Below are 21,985 nucleotides of genomic sequence, written 5' to 3' on the forward strand. Positions count from 1 at the left end.
TGTCCTTGTCCCTTTCCGGTGTTTGTCCTTTTCCGAGATACCCATAGAGAACATCGTAGAAAACTCACCCTGTAATATACAGGGTGGTCCGAACTGTATTCCGGAAACTTCGGCAGCATATTCTGCAGATAAAAATAATTAAAAAATTTGTATAAATGTATGTCCTAAAATGCTTAGTTTCGGAGATACAGGGTGTAGAAATTCATTTTTATTTCGATTTTTTCAAAATAATATCTGAAGTAACGTCAATATTTGGATAAAAATTGGTATCCGGAAGTTTTTTGACATGAGAAATTTGATTTTGATGTCAATATGACTCCCATTTGTAGGGGGCGCCATCTATATGCGTTTTAACTGGTTTGAAGAGTAATAACTTTTCGTCCGTACCTGTATAAAAGTACCGAGTGAGAAAATATACATTTTCGTGACTTTCTACGTAAAAAATGTCTCTTGGTAAAAATCGCTACAAGTAACCATTCTCAAGATATTTAGAATGGAAATAGTCAATACATGTCATTATTGACAAAAAATAAACACTTTGAGTTTATAGTTATTTAACTGAAATAATAAATTCGGGAAATTTGTATTTTCTTAAATTAATCCTAAATTTTTCTGCGAAGAAATGATGATAAAAAAGTTTCTGTTGAACTTTTGGCACAAAAACATTTCAAATTTATGATTTCAGTCTAATAACTATTTAGTCAACATGTTTAATTTATGTCAATAATGACAGATATTGATAATTTTGATGATTCCAGATATCTCGAGAACCATTACTCGTAGCGATTTTTCCCAAGATACCTTTTTTACGTAAAAAATGTCGTAAATGTATATTTTTTTACTCAGTAGTTTTATACAGGTACGGACTAAAAGTTATTACTCGTCAAACCAGTTAAAAATATGTAGGTGGCGCCCTGTACAAGTAGGAGTCATATTGATATCAAAATCAACTTTCTCATGTCAAAAAACTCCCAGACACCAATATTCATTCAAATATTTACGTTACATCATAAATTATTTGAAAAAAATCGAAATAAAAATGAATTTTCTACACCCTGTGTCTCCGAAACTAAGCATTTTAGGACATATATTTATACGAATTTTTTAATTATTTTTATCTGCAGAATATGCTGCCGAAGTTTCCGGAATACAGTTCGGACCACCCTGTATATGATAATATTGTCTAGTATATTGCCGCATAAGACTTATCAGCGTGTATCTAATAAGTAGACAATTTAAGATTTTATCAGTCACGACTAAGAATAAATAAAATAAATGATTGTGTCTAGTTGCATTAGGAAATTTTTGTGAAAGGTTTCCTTTTTTATAAATATTTATTTTCGTTTTTTGACACTCACGAGTTCTTGTCATATACCTAAGTCAAGTATATTTTAATTTCTACTGCTGCATTTGTTTTCTTTCATAACTAAACAAATAATTTTCTATCGAGGCGTAAAGTCATAGCCATTCTGATGCGTCCCTGTTAGCGAAGTACTTCTAAAATTTCCATTATTGCCATAGAAACCTTGGTAACTTCCGTACATTCCACGTCCAAAGTTAGGGGATCTCATTCCCTTGTCGTTGGTATAAACCGTATTGTAATTATGTAAAATATTGTGCGGATGATATACAGGTCCGTAATTACATATTTCAGCAGAATACGGCTGGGTGATGGGGCTTAATCCGGCACTTAATATGTTGGACTGGAGAAGTGAAGAGGTAGAATTTTGATTAGTTGGCTGGTAGCGGTTTTGAAATATCATCGAATGATGGTTGTTGTGTATCGAATCAGGCTGGAGGGTTTGATTAGCGGAGTGATGATCGTTTGACTCTTCTTCTGAAACAAAAAGAAAAGAATATTTTTAGAAGATAAATTTAAATCATGCCTAATCATAATCAAATTATATTGGTATCATTGTGCACGCATTTTGCTACCTAAGTTAGCATCTTAAAACACTAAAATTGTTAACGTAAAGTCCATCTGAAGTAACAATAAATAGTTTTGTTATAGTGCGATAAAAGTGTATAATTTTCACAATCAAAAGATTCAAACTACATTGCATGTCTAACCATTCTGACCTATTATACCGGGTGGTGCATTGTCTTTGGGAACATAGGGAATCGCATGCAAATTTCGAACTGTTCAAATATTGGTTCCTCTGTTTATTTTACAGCAAAGTCGTAAATAGGTTTTATAAACGTCTGCGTATGCTGTATATATTAAAAGTTGGAAATCAGTGAATGTTAACAATTACTAGTAAAAGCTCACATTCACTGATTTGCTAAGATTACGCCAGTAAAAGTTCAACAGCTATTTTTGAAACCAACTTTTACTAGTGAACACAGTTAACATACAACTAGTGAATGCTAGCCATGCTAGCATTCCCTGGACAAGACCAGTGAGTTTGAAAGATTCAGTTAGCGCGGTTGCCACACGTTGTAAAATATAAGGATAAATAAGGATAAGTTGAATAATAGGCAATATAGGGATAAAATTAAATTGGGTTAAACTTTGGCAACGTTGACAGACATCTGGCGTAAATTCGCTTTGATTTTTGTTGTTATGTATAATTGTTTTGTTATCGTTGTAAAAAGTGCTGTGCGGTATTTTCTCTATGGAAGAAATTTTCTGTGAAAAATTAAGATAAACTAGACACTGCAAGAATGTAATAGTACTTGTTTTTCATTTTTGCAATATAATGAAGTCATAGCAAGAGTTAAGCATGCAAGAGAAAAAGATATTAAAGAACTTAGTGACTATGAACTTATTAAACGTTTTGATATGGCTTGAAGTAGCGGGTTTGAAAAAACGAATAACTCCAGTTGAAGAAAATTCGGGCATACTTTATTTTGTCTACGATAGTGATGGGCAAAACTGTTATTTTTAGATAACAGTTGAAACTGTTATAGTTATTTATAAAAAACAGCTTAAAATAACAGCTTAAAAATAACATGTTTCTTTATTTTACTGCTAAATATCTGAAAGAGTATGAGACGCTCACCGCCAGGCGTATTAACGCAGTTGCAAGTTGCAACAATGACGGGCTCGGTGGTAGTATTTCCAGGGTGTCAAAACATTTCTAAATATCGATTGTTATCTAAAATACCTCTCTAAAAACGGTGGTTATTTACAAATAAGCGCTGTTTACAAATTGCGATATAAAAAAAGCCAAAATTCCGCCACTCGTCTATACCTACACATTGCGATCTACCTAATGCCCCTCGATCCGCATAGATCCTGAATTGCGTAGCAGTGTACAGGGTGCATCTCACTCGACGGACGAGAAACTCTTAGTTATGATTTTACCATTTGCGGTCAAAAAATAACAATATAAGGAAATGTGTAGTATATTCTTCATAAGTAAACCAACTACACACTAGAGTTCGAATTAATTTTACAGTTAAACTAGCGTGTACCCGCGACTTCGTTCGCGTCAAAATTAATAATTTCTAATGGTGATGATAAAGCAAAACAAGAATTTCCATTGACATACAAACTGGATAAATTTTTTTCACATTTGCCAAAAATAAGCTTTCTAACGTCGAGCAGTTTAAGCAGAATCGTGGTTAATCAATTACTCAACTTTTTGGAACACCCTGTATGATTTTTTAAAAAATGTCAAAATATGTAAAAAAAACAAAATAAATTATGCGTGTCCAGGCGTTTTCCCGAAAGATTAACCGTTTTTTAAATAACAAATATTGTAATATTTGAGGGGCGTTTTCACCCTGTTGGAATTTGAGATTCGAGAAACCCCTCCTTATCGAACCTCAACCCCACAGTCAGTCCGTTTGCAAAAAATCAGCTTTAAACGTCCAGCAGTTTAAGCAGAATAGTGATTACTCAATGGTCATATTTTATGAAACACCCTGTATATAATTTTAAAAAATCTTAAAATATGTAAAACAACATAATAAAATATACGTGTTTAAGAGTTTTTCCGAAAAACTCACCGGTTTTAAATAAAAATATTCTAATATTTCAGAGTAGTTTCACCCCCTTAGAATTCGAGTTTCGAAAAATCCCTTCTTATCGAACCTCTACACACTAAAGTCAATCCGTTTTCCAAAAATCAGCTTTTTTACGTCAAGGGCTTTAAGCAGGATCGTGATTAATCAATGACCAGATTTTTCAAAACACCCTGTATACATTTTTAAAAAATCTTAAAATATTATTCTGAAAATTTTTCAGAATAAATAAATACCTAAATATTGAAACTTAATAAGTAAGTACTGAAACATACAGCGCCATAATATCTCGACCTCCGTCCGTTATGCTCGTAACAGGTTGAAACAGAATGTTCTAAAACAACTGATGCGTTATTCCCCAACCTGTTTCGAACCTCCATCGACAATCGACCGATGCAGCAGCGTTCCTTTCCCACACCGATTATCTCGATCGCCGCCCTGTTATGCTCGTAACAGGTTGAAAAACAACGTATCTAAAATAACTGCTTCTCCAACCCGTTGCGAGCCTCCATCGACAATCGACCGATGCAGCAGCAACCGCCAGGCGTTATGTCCGCAACTGTTTCAAAAAACCTGCTTCTTTTATATCCTATTATTTTTAAGCTGTTGTAAATACGACCATCGACGGTATCGACCGAAGCAGCTACGTTCGCCGCAGCGCTTTCCCCACTCCGTTGTCCGTTGTCTCGCCGCCTGTATCGATGGTTGACGAAATAACATGTTTTCCATCCATACTAGTTGTTTTTTGGAATTGTTTCGAGCAGCATAGAATTTCGTGGTGATGCAGAGCGCCGACTTCGTTTTTCGTTTCACGAGCGGCCGATCTCTAAGTGTCGTTATTTTATATCTGTTATTTTTTAGAAGTAGTAACGGTTGCGTTATGTTATTTATAAATAATTGTTATAAAATAACAGATAGTTAAATAACAACCCATCACTAGTCTACGATGAAGAATTTTATTAAAAAAAAACCTTTTACCAATAAGTAATATTATGTTTATGAATGTTTTTAGCCTACCATACCAATAGGTATGGTAGGCTATTAAGATCGGCAAAAAAAAAGTTTTTTTAATTTCACTCAAAATGAGTTAATTGGGTTATAAATGACCTAAATACAAAATAGTTTCATGGTTCTGTCTGTCTGTCTGTTACACGATAACTCAAAAACCGCTAAACCGATTTTAACCAAATTTGGCACAAAAATACTGTGGCATCCGAGAATCTGGCCATTAGTTTTTTTTGGTAAGGGTGTATGGGAGGGGGCTGAAAATTTTAAAAAATCGTAACTCCAAAATTACAGTACCTAACGAAACGCGGTTTTCAATTTAAGATTAGGAATAATATTTGCAACAAAATTTGTAATAACATCAAAATCAGTCAAAGTCTCAGTTTTTGAGATAAAAAAAAATTGGGAAAATTCCTTTACTTTGAAATTAAAAGAACTGCCTACCAACTTTTTATTAACATTTTAGTATGGGCGTGCCTCCCGGCGCCCATTTTTTTTTAATTGTTTTGTACAAGTGTACAATGAGTTAAAGTAGTACAATGAGTTTAAAGTTAAAATTTTTATTATGTTTTCCCTGTTAATATTTAAAAGGTTATAATATGTGGTTATTTTCTATAATTTTTAATTCATATACTAAAGAAGTAATTTGTAATTTTAAGATAGGTTGAATATTGAGGTGATTCAATATTTCTTAAAATTTTTATTTGTTCTACCTTCCACCAACGTTCTTCCTCACCATACTGACCCTGTACAACAGAATAACTTTTACTGGCAGCCTTTAGTAAGTGCTAATTTTACTAGTAAATGTTAGAAATTACTAGGAAAAGTCGAGAAATCTTTTTAAAATACCACATTCACTGGTCCAATGCGTAATTGCTAGCAGTTCCTAGTGAATGTTAACAATCACTGAATTTCCGGCTTTCACTGTAACATCGTCATTCAAATGTTTCCAACGATGCACCACCCGGTATGAATGTTCACGCATTAAAAAAATATTTATATCGCTTATACACGATGTCAGATATGTCGAAACGAGCAATACATAATTACATGAGAATCACTAGATAATAATATAAATATCTATATTCATATAATTAGACACTATCTTCAAATATTAAGTTAATTCAGATATATTTTAAACTATATTTTCTTGTAGGAAGTCAAAACTTTCTTAGGAAAGTAAACCTAATTGCGGTCTCTGGTCTCTGGTATTACATAAAATTAAGTCATTTCTCGACAGCAGCCATTCCCCCTTTTTGCTTTTATTTGTTTACTTAGCTAACCAACCATTACGGAAAACGTCGTAAAAGTGGAGGCATAAACTGTAGTACCAATTAGGTTAGAGTAAACAAATTCTGATTCGTCTGTTTTATTCTTAATAGATTTGTCGACGACAGATCCATAGGGATATGCTGTGTAAGTTCAATTTAAAATTATGCAATTCAAAAATTATGATGAAAATTTGTACCTACTTTATATTATACAAGGTATATACAGGGTGCCCCAGGGATAAGTGCAAGGTGCAAGTATTTTAAGGGGTGGTAGATCTGGATAAAAGAAACATATTTTCTTTATCGTTTTTCAAATAAGTCCAAAATAACGGTTATTTTTCTTATATGCCATATTATCAAGAAATTATGTTTTTTAACTAAAAACTAAAAAAAATCCAAAAAAATTTTCAAAAAATTCCGAATTTTCAAATTTTTTTTTTCGCGAAAAACACTTCATACGCATGGTTCTGAGGTTGAACTATATTACCAGTTAAATTACTTGCACTTTTTTTTGGAATACCTTGTATAACGAATAGCCTAAACAAATCACTAACCATTACAAGTTCTATAACATGATAATAGCTTTACAAACTACGTATCTTTATTCGAAAATTCGAATTGTGTTATTGTAACATGTTATGTCGAAAAATGTAACAATTTCAAATTCGCCCTGTATTTCAGAAACTAAGGGGCAGGGGTGGATGGGGAAGTGGAAACCGGCCCAAATCCACAAAAACAAAATGACCATAACGAAGAAACATATTTTATTTATTAATATATAAGTAAGGGTGTTTTTCGAAAAGCTCTTTTGCTTCCGGTTTTTTTTTAAATTAAGTTATCTTGATCAACATTTTCATAAAGATCAATATTGGGTCGGACATCTGGATTTTTACTACAAAATGGCTTAGTTTTACAGGGTTCTACTGCTTTATTTCCATTATCGATAACGGTAATTTGATCTTGAATAGGCTACGATTTTCAGTCATGATTTTGAGAAACTATAAAAAGGTGCGTATTCATTATCCGAACGAACGAACGAACGAATGAAAGTGCAGTATATTTAGACGGGGACCGAACGCATGCGGCCGTTCGTTCGTTCGTTCGCTCGCTCGACCATCCGTTTCGAGTCGGTACATCAAAGGCGTTCGCGTCCGGTCCTCTCGTGCGGTTCTATCGTGCGGTCCCCGTCCATACCACTAGCGAACATTCGTTCGTTCGTTCGTTCGTTCGGATAATGAATACGCACCTTTGATTTCCTGATTCATTCAGTTCAGCTGACCCAATCCTCTGTGAAATTCATTATTTTTAGCTTTTAAGATTATATACCTTCTTTACAAATTGTGGAAAGAAATTCCCTCTTTTATGGTACAGCAGCAGCCTCGTCGTGTATACGTGTTTTTAACTGAATGAACCGCGGTCGCCATTAAGACTGCTGCATATTTTAGGTTATTATGTAGTTCTTATCACGAAACTTTTCCTCTTACTTTTCTACATTTGGCATCTTGTATGATAATGCCATGACTCAAACGAAAAAAACCTAGGCAATAACTAGGCAGTGGATATACAGGGTGTCCCAGAAATACGTGCAAATATTTTAATTGGTAGTATAGTTCAACCCCAGAAACACGCCTAAGAGGTTTTTTTTCGCGAAAAAAATATTTTGAAAATTCTAAATTTTTTGAAAAATTTTTTGGAATTTTTGTTTAGTTTTTAGTTAAAAAACATAATTTCTTGATAATATGGCAACATAGGTAATGGATTAAATTTACAAGAAAGAAAATCCAGAAAAGATCCAGTGGTTCTCAAAATTTTAGCAAAAAAACATTTTTTTTTAATTTTCAAAGTAAAAAAACTCCGTTGTTTTGGACTTATATGAAAAACTGTAAAGAGAAAATACGTTTCTTTTATCGAGATCTCCCACCCCTTAAAATATTTGCACTTATTTCTGGGACACCCTGTATAAAGGTGTTCTGATGTAATGCTATGTTACAGTCCATGATAAGTATATTTGGATTTTCGAGACATATTAATATTGTATTACATCTAATCTCGTTTAAACCTTATTTAACTCTTCTCTGCTGTCTCAATAATTTTTAGTAAAATCATTTTAGCAACATTTTAAACAACAATTTAGAGTTGGCTTTTAGTCCGTCCCCAATTCAAACCAAGCATAGAGATCTTTATGTTTTCTCTGTCAACCGCAGAGTTCGCGTCAAATTCGTCTACTTTTTTACAAAGGGGAACTCGAAAAATATTGCAGCGAGGCCCCCAGTTGTCAATCTACGCTACAGTATTCTTAGTATACACTTAGATCAAGACTATTTAAATTTACCTAATAATATTCATTCTTTATTCTGCTGCCAGTCAGTCATATTTATTAGTTATTAATATAAGAATAGTGTTGTAAAGCTATACAGGGTGAGTCTTAAAAAACTGCAAATATTTTCAGGGGTGGTATATTTTGACCCCAGGAACACGTCTGTGAGGGTTTTTTGCAAAAAATATGTTATAAGTGTTATATGTTATATATCGAGCATTTTCTTTTAAATTTTCCTGTATATTTTAGAAAACTTTTTAGCTTCTGTTCACCGCAAATTTTCCCACGGTATAGTTTCTTAATCTCTGATATTACGGCACTAAAAGAGATGCAAATATGGAAAAATTGAGGTGGCTCAATTTTTTTTAAAAATAAATCTTATTTTTTTTTAATTTCCAAACTTTAATAATTCGATTGGGCTTATTTAAAACTCGGTAAAGAGAATATATTATGTTTCTTTTATTGAGATCTACCAGCCATGAAAATATTTGCACTTATAGACTCACCTTGTATAATAAAAGTTTTCAAACAGAACAAACAACATGATGTTTATTAAAATTATAAGTGTCCCAGAGAAAGACATCTTACAATAGTTATTTTATAAATTGGTGTTTATGTTTAAAAGCAACTGACGATTATACTGATGCAAATTGATTAGTTATTATAGTAATGGAATCACTAATAATCTTGCGACACTTTAGTTAGAAGATTAACCATTTAATTTTTGCCCATCTTCCCACCGGCCCACCGGGAATTTTCCCGTTTTCCCATATAGCCCATCCACCCCTGCTAAGGGGGATATGACAAATCTGTGTGTACCATCTTTAGTTTCATAAAAAAGTAGCATAGTGATGTAAAAGCGCAACTTTGTATCTCTACTCATAAAGAAGAAACACCATAAAAGAGAAAAATAGGACACCCTGTACACTTCACCGACAGAAATTTAAAAATTATTCTTTTATCCCAATACTACTGGCAATCTCTAAAATCATTTAGAGCCCCCCTCCGAGCACGAGTCGAACACCAAAGCGGCTTGTTTAGATTAGTCGAGGCCATGTGCATTACGAAAGTCCATAAATTAGACCGAAAAATGGCTCAAAAGAGCGGTCGAATCCCGCGATAACCGTTTTCCAAACTTCGAGGCACTCGTAAATTCCGGCTTGTGTACAAAGTGAAGACCATTAAAACGTAATTATTTCATTGGCCGGAGCCCATTTCGCCGACCGTTAGAGAAATTTTCGTATAAACAGCCGCTTCTAATGTTTTGTTTTTGAGAAAAATCGAATTTTATTTGAATTCAGCCTGATTCGATATTATGATTCTACGAATATCACAAACGCCTACATTTTAAATTAGTTTAAGTAATTCTTTAAATTTACAGTATAGTGAAGTATCCAGAGATTTTTACCTCGGAATTCAATTACTGTACATTCACACATCTTAATGTGAAACCTTCTGTATTGTGTTTTATAGATGAAATACTAAAATGTTTACCCAATTTTTTTTCGTTGCTTTTAATTTTTTTATTTTAGTAATTTTAGTAAATTCTTAGTTATTTCCTTCTTAATTTTTTGATTTTTTAAATTTTTTTGTAAGCAAATTTATTGAAATAAATGAGTCTAATGCATAAGCTATAACTATTCTGCTTACATTCTAATCATTGAAATTTTGATTGAAATCGAATTATACAGGGTGGCGCGTCATATATGACGGGGTTTTTGCAAAAAGAACATAAGATTGCATTGAAGTGAAATTTTGTGAGCTTATATAAGCTAATTTAAAGCATTTTCTAAAATTATATATAGAGTTCTACAGGGTGTTCCCAAAAATATTACACATCAAAGTTGTGTTTTTTTTTGTAAGGCGAGTTTCATTAGAAAACTATGACTAAAATATATAATTTTTAAAATACATTTCACCGGTAAGAAAAATGGATACCTTGATGCCAAAAACTTTGATGTATTTTAAAGTTAAATATATTTTGTTCTAGTGGGCCGATTTTGATGATTTTTTAAATAGTATGTAGCCAAATTATTTGACTTTTTAGTATCTCTTTCTAAATTAAAAATAAAACTCCCCATCTGTTAATTATACGAGCGGAAACAAAATGTTGATATTTTGGTAAAAGTTTGAAACACCCTGTGGAGTATGTTAAAACAGCAAGAAATTTAAAAATAATTTTATCATCTAGATTCATCTTTTCTCGATAGTTTGTTTTTTGGTTCATCTCGTTAGCTTTATTTTTGTTGGAGATATTTGCTTTTGAAGAAGACACTAACATTTTTTCGTAATTAATTAATACAAGGTTAATACATAGTTACCGAAACGTGCGTCCAGTGCAAAAGTAAAGTATTTTGGTGTATTGTGGTGAATTAGTGTTTTATTTTACTGTGTAATACCAAAGGTTCCATCCCTCAACTGTATCTATTAAGGATTTTATTAAAATTATGATCTACCTTTGTTTCCACAACTGTTCGGAGTAGATCGTGAAGTGGTTCGTTGTCTTTGTTGAGTAGTTTGCGGTGCAACTTCTGGTGTTCTGGAAAAGAAAGAAATGCATTGTTAGTAGGTTCTGTGGATTAGATGTCAGAGCTATTTTTGTGTCAATAAAGTCCTTAAGTATATATGTTATATCAGTTACCTCCATTTTGGAACATTTTGGTAAACTTAAGAATAAGAGCAAATATTTTCATATATAGTATCTCGAGATGGAAGTATTTTTCACCCTTCATACATTTTCTTGATTTTTGTGAAAGTCAATTGATAAAGCGCTTAGCAAAATTTATCCCAAATGTTACGTTCCGACTTTAAGCCCCCTAGCTCACATAGGGCCTGAGTTACGACGCTCCAAAGACACATCTCAACTTCCTCATTGACTTACAACTTTTTTTTTCCTGCTAGCTCGTGTGTCACACGTGTCGTGTCACGGCCTTGAATTTTTACTCCCATCGCGCGTAAAGAAGTTTCACTTCAAAAATGTGTTTATTGACACAATGTGATAAACGGAGCACTTTTGCATAGAAGTAAATTGTGTCTAATGAGCTTATTTTCATTGCGATAATACATAGTTGTTCTATATGTCCACCGATATTGGTACACCCTGTACATCAATATGATGTAAACATAATATGAAGTCGCAATTAAGTCAAATCGCTAACTGAAAAATTACGAAAGGCCAGGTTTTACTATATATGTCAACAACAACTACATATGACAAATATTTTGTGTCAATGTAATGCAGTAAATCAATTGCGGTATATTATATTCCCGTAAGGCGTGTTCTTATATTAAGTAAAACGCAATAATATAAAGTTTTGTCCTTTGTCGGAAGTAAAAAAAAGTAAAGTAAAACGAAAGAACTGTATACCTATGTCACACCTATGTTAACTATACTGTATAGTCTGTATAAGACAAATATTAGCTCTTTTGGAGCAAATGTAATGCAGTAAATAAATTGCTGTATATTACATGCCCGTAAGGCGTATTCTTATATTAAATCAAACGCAATAATACATTCAGATGCCAAAAAAATTCTGCAGAACATTTTTTCAAGTTTAAAGTGTTATATTATTATATTTTTTACTTTTAGCTCTATTTTCATTTTTTAGTAAACTGTATATAAATGTATCAACTTATTCCTAAACTCAGTTTTTTATATACTTTAATATTTGGCTTATTATACAGGGTTAATCGGAAGGTTGTTTTTACCTTAATTTTAATACACAATAATTTCGTGAGGAACTATCATAACTATGTTTTCTGAGCATCTTGTTTTTTGATTCATGTCAACACAACATGCCTTGTTTAATTTTTAAGAGCGAGATGACCTAAATCAACAATTTGTAATTTTTTCAACTATCATTACTTTATGATGTTATTTTTTAATATCACAAGGTGGCTTTGGTGACTATTGTCGTAATGTCATATCGACAATTTAAAAAAAAGTTAAAAAGTAACGATACAGGCTTGGTTTTAATAAATATTAGCAACACTAAAGAAAGAATTACGGATGGTAAAAAGAATAACTGTAATAACTAAGTGTACAAACAAACAAAAACTTGTAAAGAATACTCTAATACATTGTATTGTCTCTCCCGGCTGCTATATCTGTCTGTAGACGTCCGTCGCCGTCGGTTCATACTGTTAACGAGGCTGCAAATATATTGTGTTATGTTTTCCCATTCTTCTTCAAGAACCAAGCGAATATTCATAATTTCGGCCATCTTCAACAAGATCATTGCCTTTTGCACAATCTTTAACACTAAGAACCATATTCAATCGTACACAACAATAATCACCAAAGCCACCTCGTCAATATGAATAACACCAAAAAGTAACGATACTTGATTGAAAATATTGCAAAATGTTTGTGGTAAGTTTATTTTCCTCTTTTATGTATTGTGTTATTATACTCTTGTGTTTTAAAGATAAGGTTAAAAACAGCTCTTGGATTAACCCTGTATAATAATCCAAATATTAAAGTTTATAAAAACTGAGTTTAAGGATTAAAGTTGATATATTTATATACAGTAGCGTGTCTGTTATTCACAAAGTTGATAATTTCTCTCACGACGCGACGCCCTCAAAATTTTTAGTTAAATGTCTTAAAAAAATAACAGACCATTGTAAACCCTTAATATTCACAATAAACCTTGTCCCAAAGACGATTCATTTCCCATATAAATTACATAGGAATTTGCCACATTTTGCAAATATTTTTTTTTCTCTCCATCTTGTTCTCTCGCAGCCATGACAATAACATATTCCTGTACAGAATTGAACGCTCTACAAAAAAGGTCTCTTACAATGTTTCGATAAACCTACTCCTTTAAAAGTTATTGCTACCATTTTAGTATACACATTGTTTATTAAAATAAATCATCTTTTAATTCCCAATCTTAACACCATCAGAATTGTATATTTTTACAGTAATAGATTAAATTTTCAAAAATAATCATAATTTTGTAAAAAAAGTTGAAGAATTTAGGAATTTACCGAGTGGTTAACTTTAACCGTAAATAACTTTTGAAGGAGTACGTTTATCGAAAAATTGTAATGGTGCGTTTAGACTTGAGCACGGCATTCGTTCGCTCTCTCGGCTCCGTTCAAATTAAAAAAATATTTTTCGACGAATGAAGTGATCCATTTGTGCGCGCACAGCAGAGTTATGTTGGCGAAAATAATGGATGACCAACAAATAGTCGAGGCTGCAGTCTTTGTTATGCACAGCTTAATTATTAAAAAGGAGAAAACATCGTCGCTGGTGGCAAACCCAAATTTTTAGAAATCGATATAATTTACTGCAATAACTTAGTGTCTGAGGAGGGCTATGATCAGTTCAAAAACTTTACAAGAATGACCAGACCCGACTTTGAATATTTATAAAATTTAATAACACCAAAAATTACGAACAAAAGATACAAATTTTAGAATAGCAATTTCATTACTATCGACATATTCAATATTAATTTTATTTACAAGATCTTGCCATGCGTTTTTTTTTTATTTTTTAATAATACAAAGAATGTTTAACATCCCATAATATAGGCAACTTTTCATATTCTTCAATTAATAATAACGAAGATTCATTGATCCACTCCATAATTTTAATAAAGAAAACGAAAAAAAGTTACACACGCACGCACGAACGGAGACAAAACAAATTGCCGGTGCAAACTGAGCGTTCGCGCACACATAAAATCCCTTTGAGCACGGACCAAAAACCGACACCAAACGACTCACGTCCGCGGCTGCTCGTGCACGGACAGATTCAGAGTGAGCATGCGCGCACAGCCGTTTACGCTTGAGCATTCGCGGAGGATCAGTGCGTGCATGCTCAAGTCTAAACGCACCATAAGATACCTTTTTAGTAGAGCGTTCAATTCTGTATAAGAATATGTACTCATGGCTGCAAGAGAACAAAATCGAGAGAAAAAAATTATTTGCAAAAAGTGGCAAATTCCCATGTAATTTAAATGGGAAATGAATCGTTTCTGGGGCAAGGTTTATTGTGAATATTAAGGGTTTAAAATGGTCTGTTATTGTTTTTTAGACAATAAACTAAAAATTTAGAGGGCGTAGTGAGAGAAATGATCAAGTTTGTAAATAACGGACACCCTAATATACAGTTTGCTAAAAAATTCAAGGGCTCAAAATAAAAAAAATATAACATTTTAAACTTGACTTGAAAATTTTTCCGTTGCATTTTTTTGCATCTGGGTATATAAAGTATTGTCCTTTGTCGGAAGTAAAAAAATAGAGTAAAACGAAGGAACATTGCGACAAAAAGAAATTAGTTCCGCCTAATAACAAGTTCGGAACGTTCGTCTAATTTGTGACAATTAGGACGGGGCTGTATTCGAAAAATGCGCCAATAAGTAGCTCTTCAAAAAAGGAATCATTTGTAAAGGGGAGCAGCACGTGTCGGAATAAGATAGATGCGGTTAAATACTTGGGCGCTATTAATTTGGATCCGCGTGGCAGGTACAGAAATAGAGTCGCTTTTGCACACAACAAGAGGATGATCGAACGGAACCTAAAAACCGCCGGTGCCGCTCGCGACTGGAAAGAATTTTTATTAAGTTGTGGAATTGGTTTTAATTAATTTCTTAGGTTACACGTGCAAATCTGGTCTGGATTCTCATTCTTAATCCTGTCATCCTGTAGTTGGTAGATATTAATCGCAAGAGAAGCATGATGCAAAATAGGTTCAAACTAATGCTAAAGAAAACTAAGACTAAAGTTCCAAAGTCATCAGTCTCAATCATCTGCTGATTTTGCTAACATGGTTAGCGAAACGCGCGTCCAGTGTAAAACTAAAGTGTTTTGGTGTATTATGGTGAATTAGTGTTTTATCGAGTGAAAGTGAAAGTGAAACTTTTTTACGCGCGCTGGGAGTAAAAATTCAAGGTCGTGACACGACACGTGAGAAGACACGTGACACAACTGGCAAGAGGAAAAGCGGTAAGCTCAGCCTACGGCAAGCCTACGGCCATAGTAGAAGGAAAAGAGTAGTTGCACTCTCCCAAATATTTTCTGCCAGTTTTTACCAGGTGGATGACACTTCTTATGGGAGAACTGGCAATGGTTGAAAACTTGACTACAAGCGAATTTCTAGGAATCTTCCTTACCGATAAATTATTGACAAGAGTGACAGATAAAACCTTGACGTTCTTTCAGTATTTCAGTTCTTCTCTTTTTCTTTCTAAAGTGTGCGTTGAAAGGAGACAAAAACAATTTTTGGTGACCCATAATTTGTTATTCGAACACCACTTTTCTCCTTGTCGGGTCGTTGACGTTGATCGTTGACTTGTCGCCATTTTCTTTATTTATTATTATTTCATTTGTTTACACGTTGCATTTTGCTTTGCAGATTTAATACATAAATCATTTAGGCAAATATAGGTTTTTAATAAAACTCCTCGGACTAACGTGTAGGTAAGTGTTGATAATTTTTTTTTCATCTTAACATGCTCATTGTCGTTCTCCTGATTTTAGGTGACAGAAAAGGATCATCAAATCAAATTGAATTTTATATTTTCCTTCCTATTAATCCTTCCTAAATATCAACGAGATGAGCCATCGGAAGAAAGGGACCATAGAACAAAACAGAAAGGTGATCTTTTTTCTTTCCACTTAGGATATTGAAATTATTATATACTGTAGTCGTGTTCGGCATTATGCTCTGAGAAATATAGATAAACAAAGAACAACAGATATAAAGCATCCCAGAGGAAAAGAGACGCAATACCTGTATGTACTCTCTCTGATATTTGTGAACGTTACAGCAAAGTATTGTTGTAAATGTCATCTTTTTGATCGACCTGAAAACTTCTAGCAAAAAGATGACACTTTCAACAATACCCTGACAGATATCAGAGACGATACAGGTTTTTCCTCTCTTTTCCCCTGGAATACTTTTATTATTCTTTGTTTATCTAGATTCCTCAGAGCACTATGAACGAACTCAGCTTGTATGTTTGAAATAATCGTCCAGTTGGCTTAAAAATGATGATCGTAGACATTTCCCATATAATTTTACTTTCAAAATTATGATATATCTTTTTTTTTTATCTAAGCCATCTATGACGCCATTTTTTTCAGTTTTGTTATAATTAATTTTGTCTCTTGATCTACTTGTAACATTATTCTTTTAATTTTATTAATTTATTGTGGTGAAATTAATTTCTGTTGTATATTTGATATTGATATTAAACATATTTTTAAAAAATGGTGTATTTTTTGTGTTTTTGTGTATGTCATAATTAAAAATAAATGAAGAAATAAAATTTTCTATTTTTTTAAACTTCCCGCCATGCGTGACAATTTAGTCCGTAGTTCCTACAAGCGAAATTGGGGGCGCTAGTAGCAGTAGACTTGTCAACAGTGTCAAATTTAAACGTCAATTTCACTTTCCAATATTTAGCAAGGCGCTCGCACTTCTTCTTGTGTATGTGTTTTGTGGTTTTTACAATCTGTCGAATATCAGCAGATTGCAGAGCGTTTCAGTTGAGTTCCGTCCGTCGACTTGCGAGGTTCCAGCTTTGCATCCCAGCACAGAGACAGATTGACAAAAAATGAGCCTTACTGTGTGCTGCTATTGGTTGTAGTAATAATTAAAAAAATTGTGCTTTGAGTTTTTTTTTCAAAGTCATTTGTGATAATGTTTGTGTTCAGGTTAATTTTCTCATGACTGATTACTACTTAATAATTTGATATTATTTCCATTTAAACCTCAATTTTTTAACGATTTTATTTTTGACAACCATCTCTTGCCTGCAGTTTAACGAACTGCACCATCATTAAATACAAATTTGCTAATACCGAAAGTACTGAAAAAAAAACTGGAAATCCCGGTTCCTTAGAGGCATGGTACCGAAATTACCGGTTCCGAAAAACAGCTCCGATTCCGCAAATGCTATAACGTACCATAACCATGAATCGCCCTATACAGGGTGAGTCTTAAATAAGTGAAAATATTTTTAGGGGTAGTCTATTTTGGTCCCAGAAATATGAGGATTTTTTTGCGCAATTTTTTTTGAAGAAAATCTGGATTTTTTTTAGTTTTTAGTTAAAAAAACATAATTTCTTGATAATATGGGAACTAGGGTTCAGAACCGGAAATTCCCGGCTCTTTTGAGATATCAAAGAACCGGGACTCGAAATTATTAATTCCCGGTTCTTTCGGTACCTTCGGGGCTCAGTAACAATAACTAAAAATTATTCTTGTATTACGTGAGAATGTAGTGATGCTATTTCTCATTGTTTCTTTTCACTTTTGAAATTTCTGTTACGTTTATTATCAATTATTGAAGTTTAAATATGTTATTTTATTATTTAGTACAATGTGTTGTTCAATATATTAGTTATCCAATGAAAATCACCTAGCCAATATATTACTACAAAACAAACATATTAATGTTAAAATTAAACTTGTTTTAAATTAAAAAAAAGTTTTAGAAAATCTTTGAAATAGATAATAATATAAAAATATGTCATTATATATTTTTTCCACATTTCTTATTTTACTTACACGAAATGTGAAAATATTTTGTTTTCATGCAAATTTTTACTCAATGATCATTTTTTTTAATTTTTTTTATTGTGAATTCATATTTTCCTAAATACATTTCTGTGAAACTATGACGAGTGCCACGACTATACTTTGCCTAGTTATAGACTACGACTATAATACAGCTACGTCAGTGGTCATGGAAGAACAAGATCATATAAAATGGCAGAAAAAGAACAAATGATTTGACAAGGAGTAAAGCTACTAGTTTCCTTATACTACCTTTCCTTTCCTACAGCTTAGAAAAAATCGTCCGATTTAAATGCAATTTGGTCACTCGATACATTGGGCAAGGACAACTTGACCGTGTAAGACACGTGACAGTTTTGACGTAAGAAACGTCAAAAGTTGGTGGGTATGATCGCGACCAAATTTTCTCGGTAGGCTATGTGAGCGACGATACATACGATCTCACACTGCAAAGTTGGACACGACGCGACGTTTCGTTTACTTCTTCATCAGGGTGGGACTAATGATTTGATATTGAAGAAAAATGTGGGTCGATTTCGGCATAATTAGGGACGGGCTACAGGATGACGCCCTCGAAGTTTCGAACCGATGCCTCTGAATGGACAAAATCATCATCATCAGAATTTTTCTTAATTATGGGTCGATTGGAACCAAACTCGGCGCCTAGATAGAGATTAAAACATTAAAATTAATGACGGCATATTTCGCTGACCATTTTCAAAGTTTCCAGAACTCTCTGTAAACTTTGCCATAATTATCAGTAGATGATTATATTAGAATTAAACCGATATTTATAAAATTAATAATAAATTTCGGAATTACAGCACAACCTTGACCAGGGACAGAGAACTAAAAGGAATGCGGGACCGTTATACCGCTAACGGTTCTCTCAATTCATTGTCTTTACAATTATTTATTTTCATATTATGCTATATAATTTCTTATAAAATTTGTCTTGAGCAATGTAAAATTTATCTGCTTTAACCATTTTAATTAAGCCACAATGCTCTTTTAATCCAGTAATAACTAATCTTAGTACAATATGATAAAAAAAGAGTGCCAGCGATGGCTATGAAATGAAGAACGCTGTCATTTTATATGTAAAATTATATGGGGAATGTCATCGATGTTTATTTCCAAGCCAGACGCCGTTGTTTTTTCGATCATACGGTAGTTTGCCCATAATAAGGTAAGCACAATCCTTACATGATATTTAAATGCCTGATTTTTTCAGTAGTGGTGTTATTTTTTTAGGATTGCTTATATTGCTTTATTAAATATTTTATTTGCACAAGTTTATTATACAGGGTGGTGTCGTTGGAAACATAGGATGTTCTATGCAAATTTTGAACTGTCTAAATATTGGCTCCCTTGTTAATTTTACAGCGAAGTTGTAAATTGTTTTTTAAAGACCTGCGTATGTTGAATACACAACATGCCAAATTTGAACAATTTTGAACAAGTCGATTTTAAACAATTTAAAAAATACTGCATATATTTTTAAATTAAAACTGAATAACTAACAAGGTAAATGGCAACATACCTTAAGTTGTCAACCTATGATTATATCATTGTCAAATGTAATTTGTTGTGCTGTCTACTAATATGGTTAGTGTGCCAGAAATACATTTAGTAATTTAAAACTTGTTCGAATTAAGCAAAGCCTAATGTATAGAAAATACAAACAAAATCATATTTTGACAACTTAAGGTATGTTGGCATTTGCCTGGGTTTGTATTGTAACTAGTGATGGGAAAAACCGATTAATTTCAATAATCGAGTACTCGAGTTTCAAACGATTGCAATAATCGAGCAATCGCTCAAGCGAAATACCGCTGGTGTTTAAAAATAAGGGTTTTTCGCCCGTCGCTTGTTGTAAGTACTCGTTAACGCCAAGCGCCAAGCAGTAAGTTGCGTGCGCAGGCCACATATTCTTTCGGTGATGAATGGCAAGTAGCAAGCGACGAGCGATTCGCTTGATTTAGTTTATTTCAAAATATTGTCGATGTAGATCGTAAAATTTTGTCCCTCAGATACGCAACGGATAACGTCGTATAAATTTGCTACCTGTAATGTATGTAGAAAATTCGCTCGGCTTTTTATCGAGTATGTCACATTAAAATCGGATTTCAATTTATTTCATTCTAGGATCGCTTGCGTTTGTCGCTCGTAATTCGTCACTTGCATCGCTCGTGCATAATCGAGCGATGTCGGTTATTTCAATAATCTAGTACTCGAGCAAATTTTCGCTCGAGTTATTCCATCACTAATTGTAACCTGTTCTGTTTAATTTAAAAATAAATGCAGTCTTTTTTAAATTAGTGAAAAACGAAATAATATTTAACTATAATAAACAATTTGAAGGAAATAATAATAATAATAATAATAAATAATAAGTTTTACTACACAGAAGAACAGTTTTACTAATTGATATTTCTATTCCTAACAACAACAATATACAAAGCAAGTTTACAGAAAAAATAACAAAGTATCAAGATTTGAGAATAGAAATAAAAAATATATGGCAAATGGAATCGGTCCAGGTAGTCCCTTTGATTGTCTCAGCCATTGGAATTATCCCGGTCAACCTGAAAGAACAATTAAAAGTAATTGGAATACCTGAAAATACTTACCGCCTAATGCAGAAATCTGTGCTGCTTGATGCTGCTAACATTGTTCGTTCCTTTCTAGGTGATTAACAATAGCACCTTATCTTGTCCCCATGGACCGATAAGGCAGCTTTAAACCTGTTCTGAGCAGTGAAAAAAAAAAAAAAAAAAATAAATAATAATAATAATAAATAATGTTTATTCAAACTGAGCCAATTACAAGGTATATACAAGACTTATACATAACTTACGAATACAAAATAGTGAATAAACATAATATCCTCTTAAGGTAGAACCTTGTCTGAGGAGTTTTATTTCTACAACAATAACTACAATATTTTATTCTAAATTCTTAAACTATATCTAAATGTATCAAATTAATTTATTTCATTGTCCAACACTTAAGCACGCTAAAAAACAAGTTATTACACAGCGGTCAGATATTGACATAGGGTAGATTGCAAGTTCTAAGGCATATAAGATTACATTATTTTTTTTCAAATATTATATTTATTGTGAATGGTTTTTAATATTTCACATTTTGCTGAGTATAAATGTATGCATTTCGGTTAATGTTCTACCAAGTATCCATTCTTTTAATCTTTTTTTAAAAATATTAATGTTTTGACAATTAACAATTTCTTTAGGTAAAACATTAAAAATTTTAGGTCCTACATATAAATGACTTTTTTGTCCGATAGTTTTATGCATCCGAGGTACATTAATAGTTAATTCGCGTCGACGTAGTGGGTATGAAAGTGGGATTAGATTATTTTTACTTCTGTTGCTGAATGTTATAGATAATGTATTAAACCAAAATAATTGTTTAGCGTCAAAAATGGCTGCTTCTATGTATAAGGCATCAGAGGGATATCTATAGTTTTTATCGTGTATTATTTTCAGCAACCATTTCTGAACTATATTTACACTTGATAATTGATTTTTGCTTGCTGAGCCCCAGGCCACAATACCGTATTGTAAATGGCTCTGAGCTAAAGCAAAATACACATTTCTTAGTAATTCTATAGGAATTACACTTTTTAAAAACTTAAATATTACAATAAGTGATCTTAACTTTTTAGTCACAAACTGAATATGATAATTCCATTTCATGTGGTTATCAAAGATGACTCCAAGATACTTAAATTTGTTTGTTGAGCTTATTGTCACTAGCTTATTGTTATAAGTTATATCTAAATTGAATTTTGGAAGAGTATCTGAATAGCAGGCAAAAGGTAAGAAGAAAGTTTTCTTAAAGTTAACAGTAAGAAGA

At 32.7% G+C, this 21,985-nt stretch overlaps 1 protein-coding gene across 1 annotated transcript in view; it reads right to left on the reverse strand.

Moving 5' to 3' along the window:
* Window positions 1-1,126: 1,126 nt before the first annotated feature.
* The window catches only part of LOC115876015 (T-box transcription factor TBX1-like), a 95,100-nt gene continuing 74,241 nt past the window's right edge, over window positions 1,127-21,985 (reverse strand). Inside the window, exons 8-9 of the mRNA XM_030891679.1 lie at window positions 11,019-11,101; window positions 1,127-1,837 (exon numbers count right to left, since the gene is read on the reverse strand). Coding sequence (XP_030747539.1) covers window positions 1,443-1,837; window positions 11,019-11,101 — 478 coding nt within the window. The 3' untranslated portion in view covers window positions 1,127-1,442. The remainder of the gene's footprint in view (window positions 1,838-11,018; window positions 11,102-21,985) is intronic.

This window comes from Sitophilus oryzae, unplaced genomic scaffold, assembly GCF_002938485.1.
Source record: "Sitophilus oryzae breed Bouriz unplaced genomic scaffold, Soryzae_2.0 scaffold_1396_pilon_pilon, whole genome shotgun sequence".
Classification (NCBI taxonomy): domain Eukaryota; kingdom Metazoa; phylum Arthropoda; class Insecta; order Coleoptera; family Curculionidae; genus Sitophilus; species Sitophilus oryzae.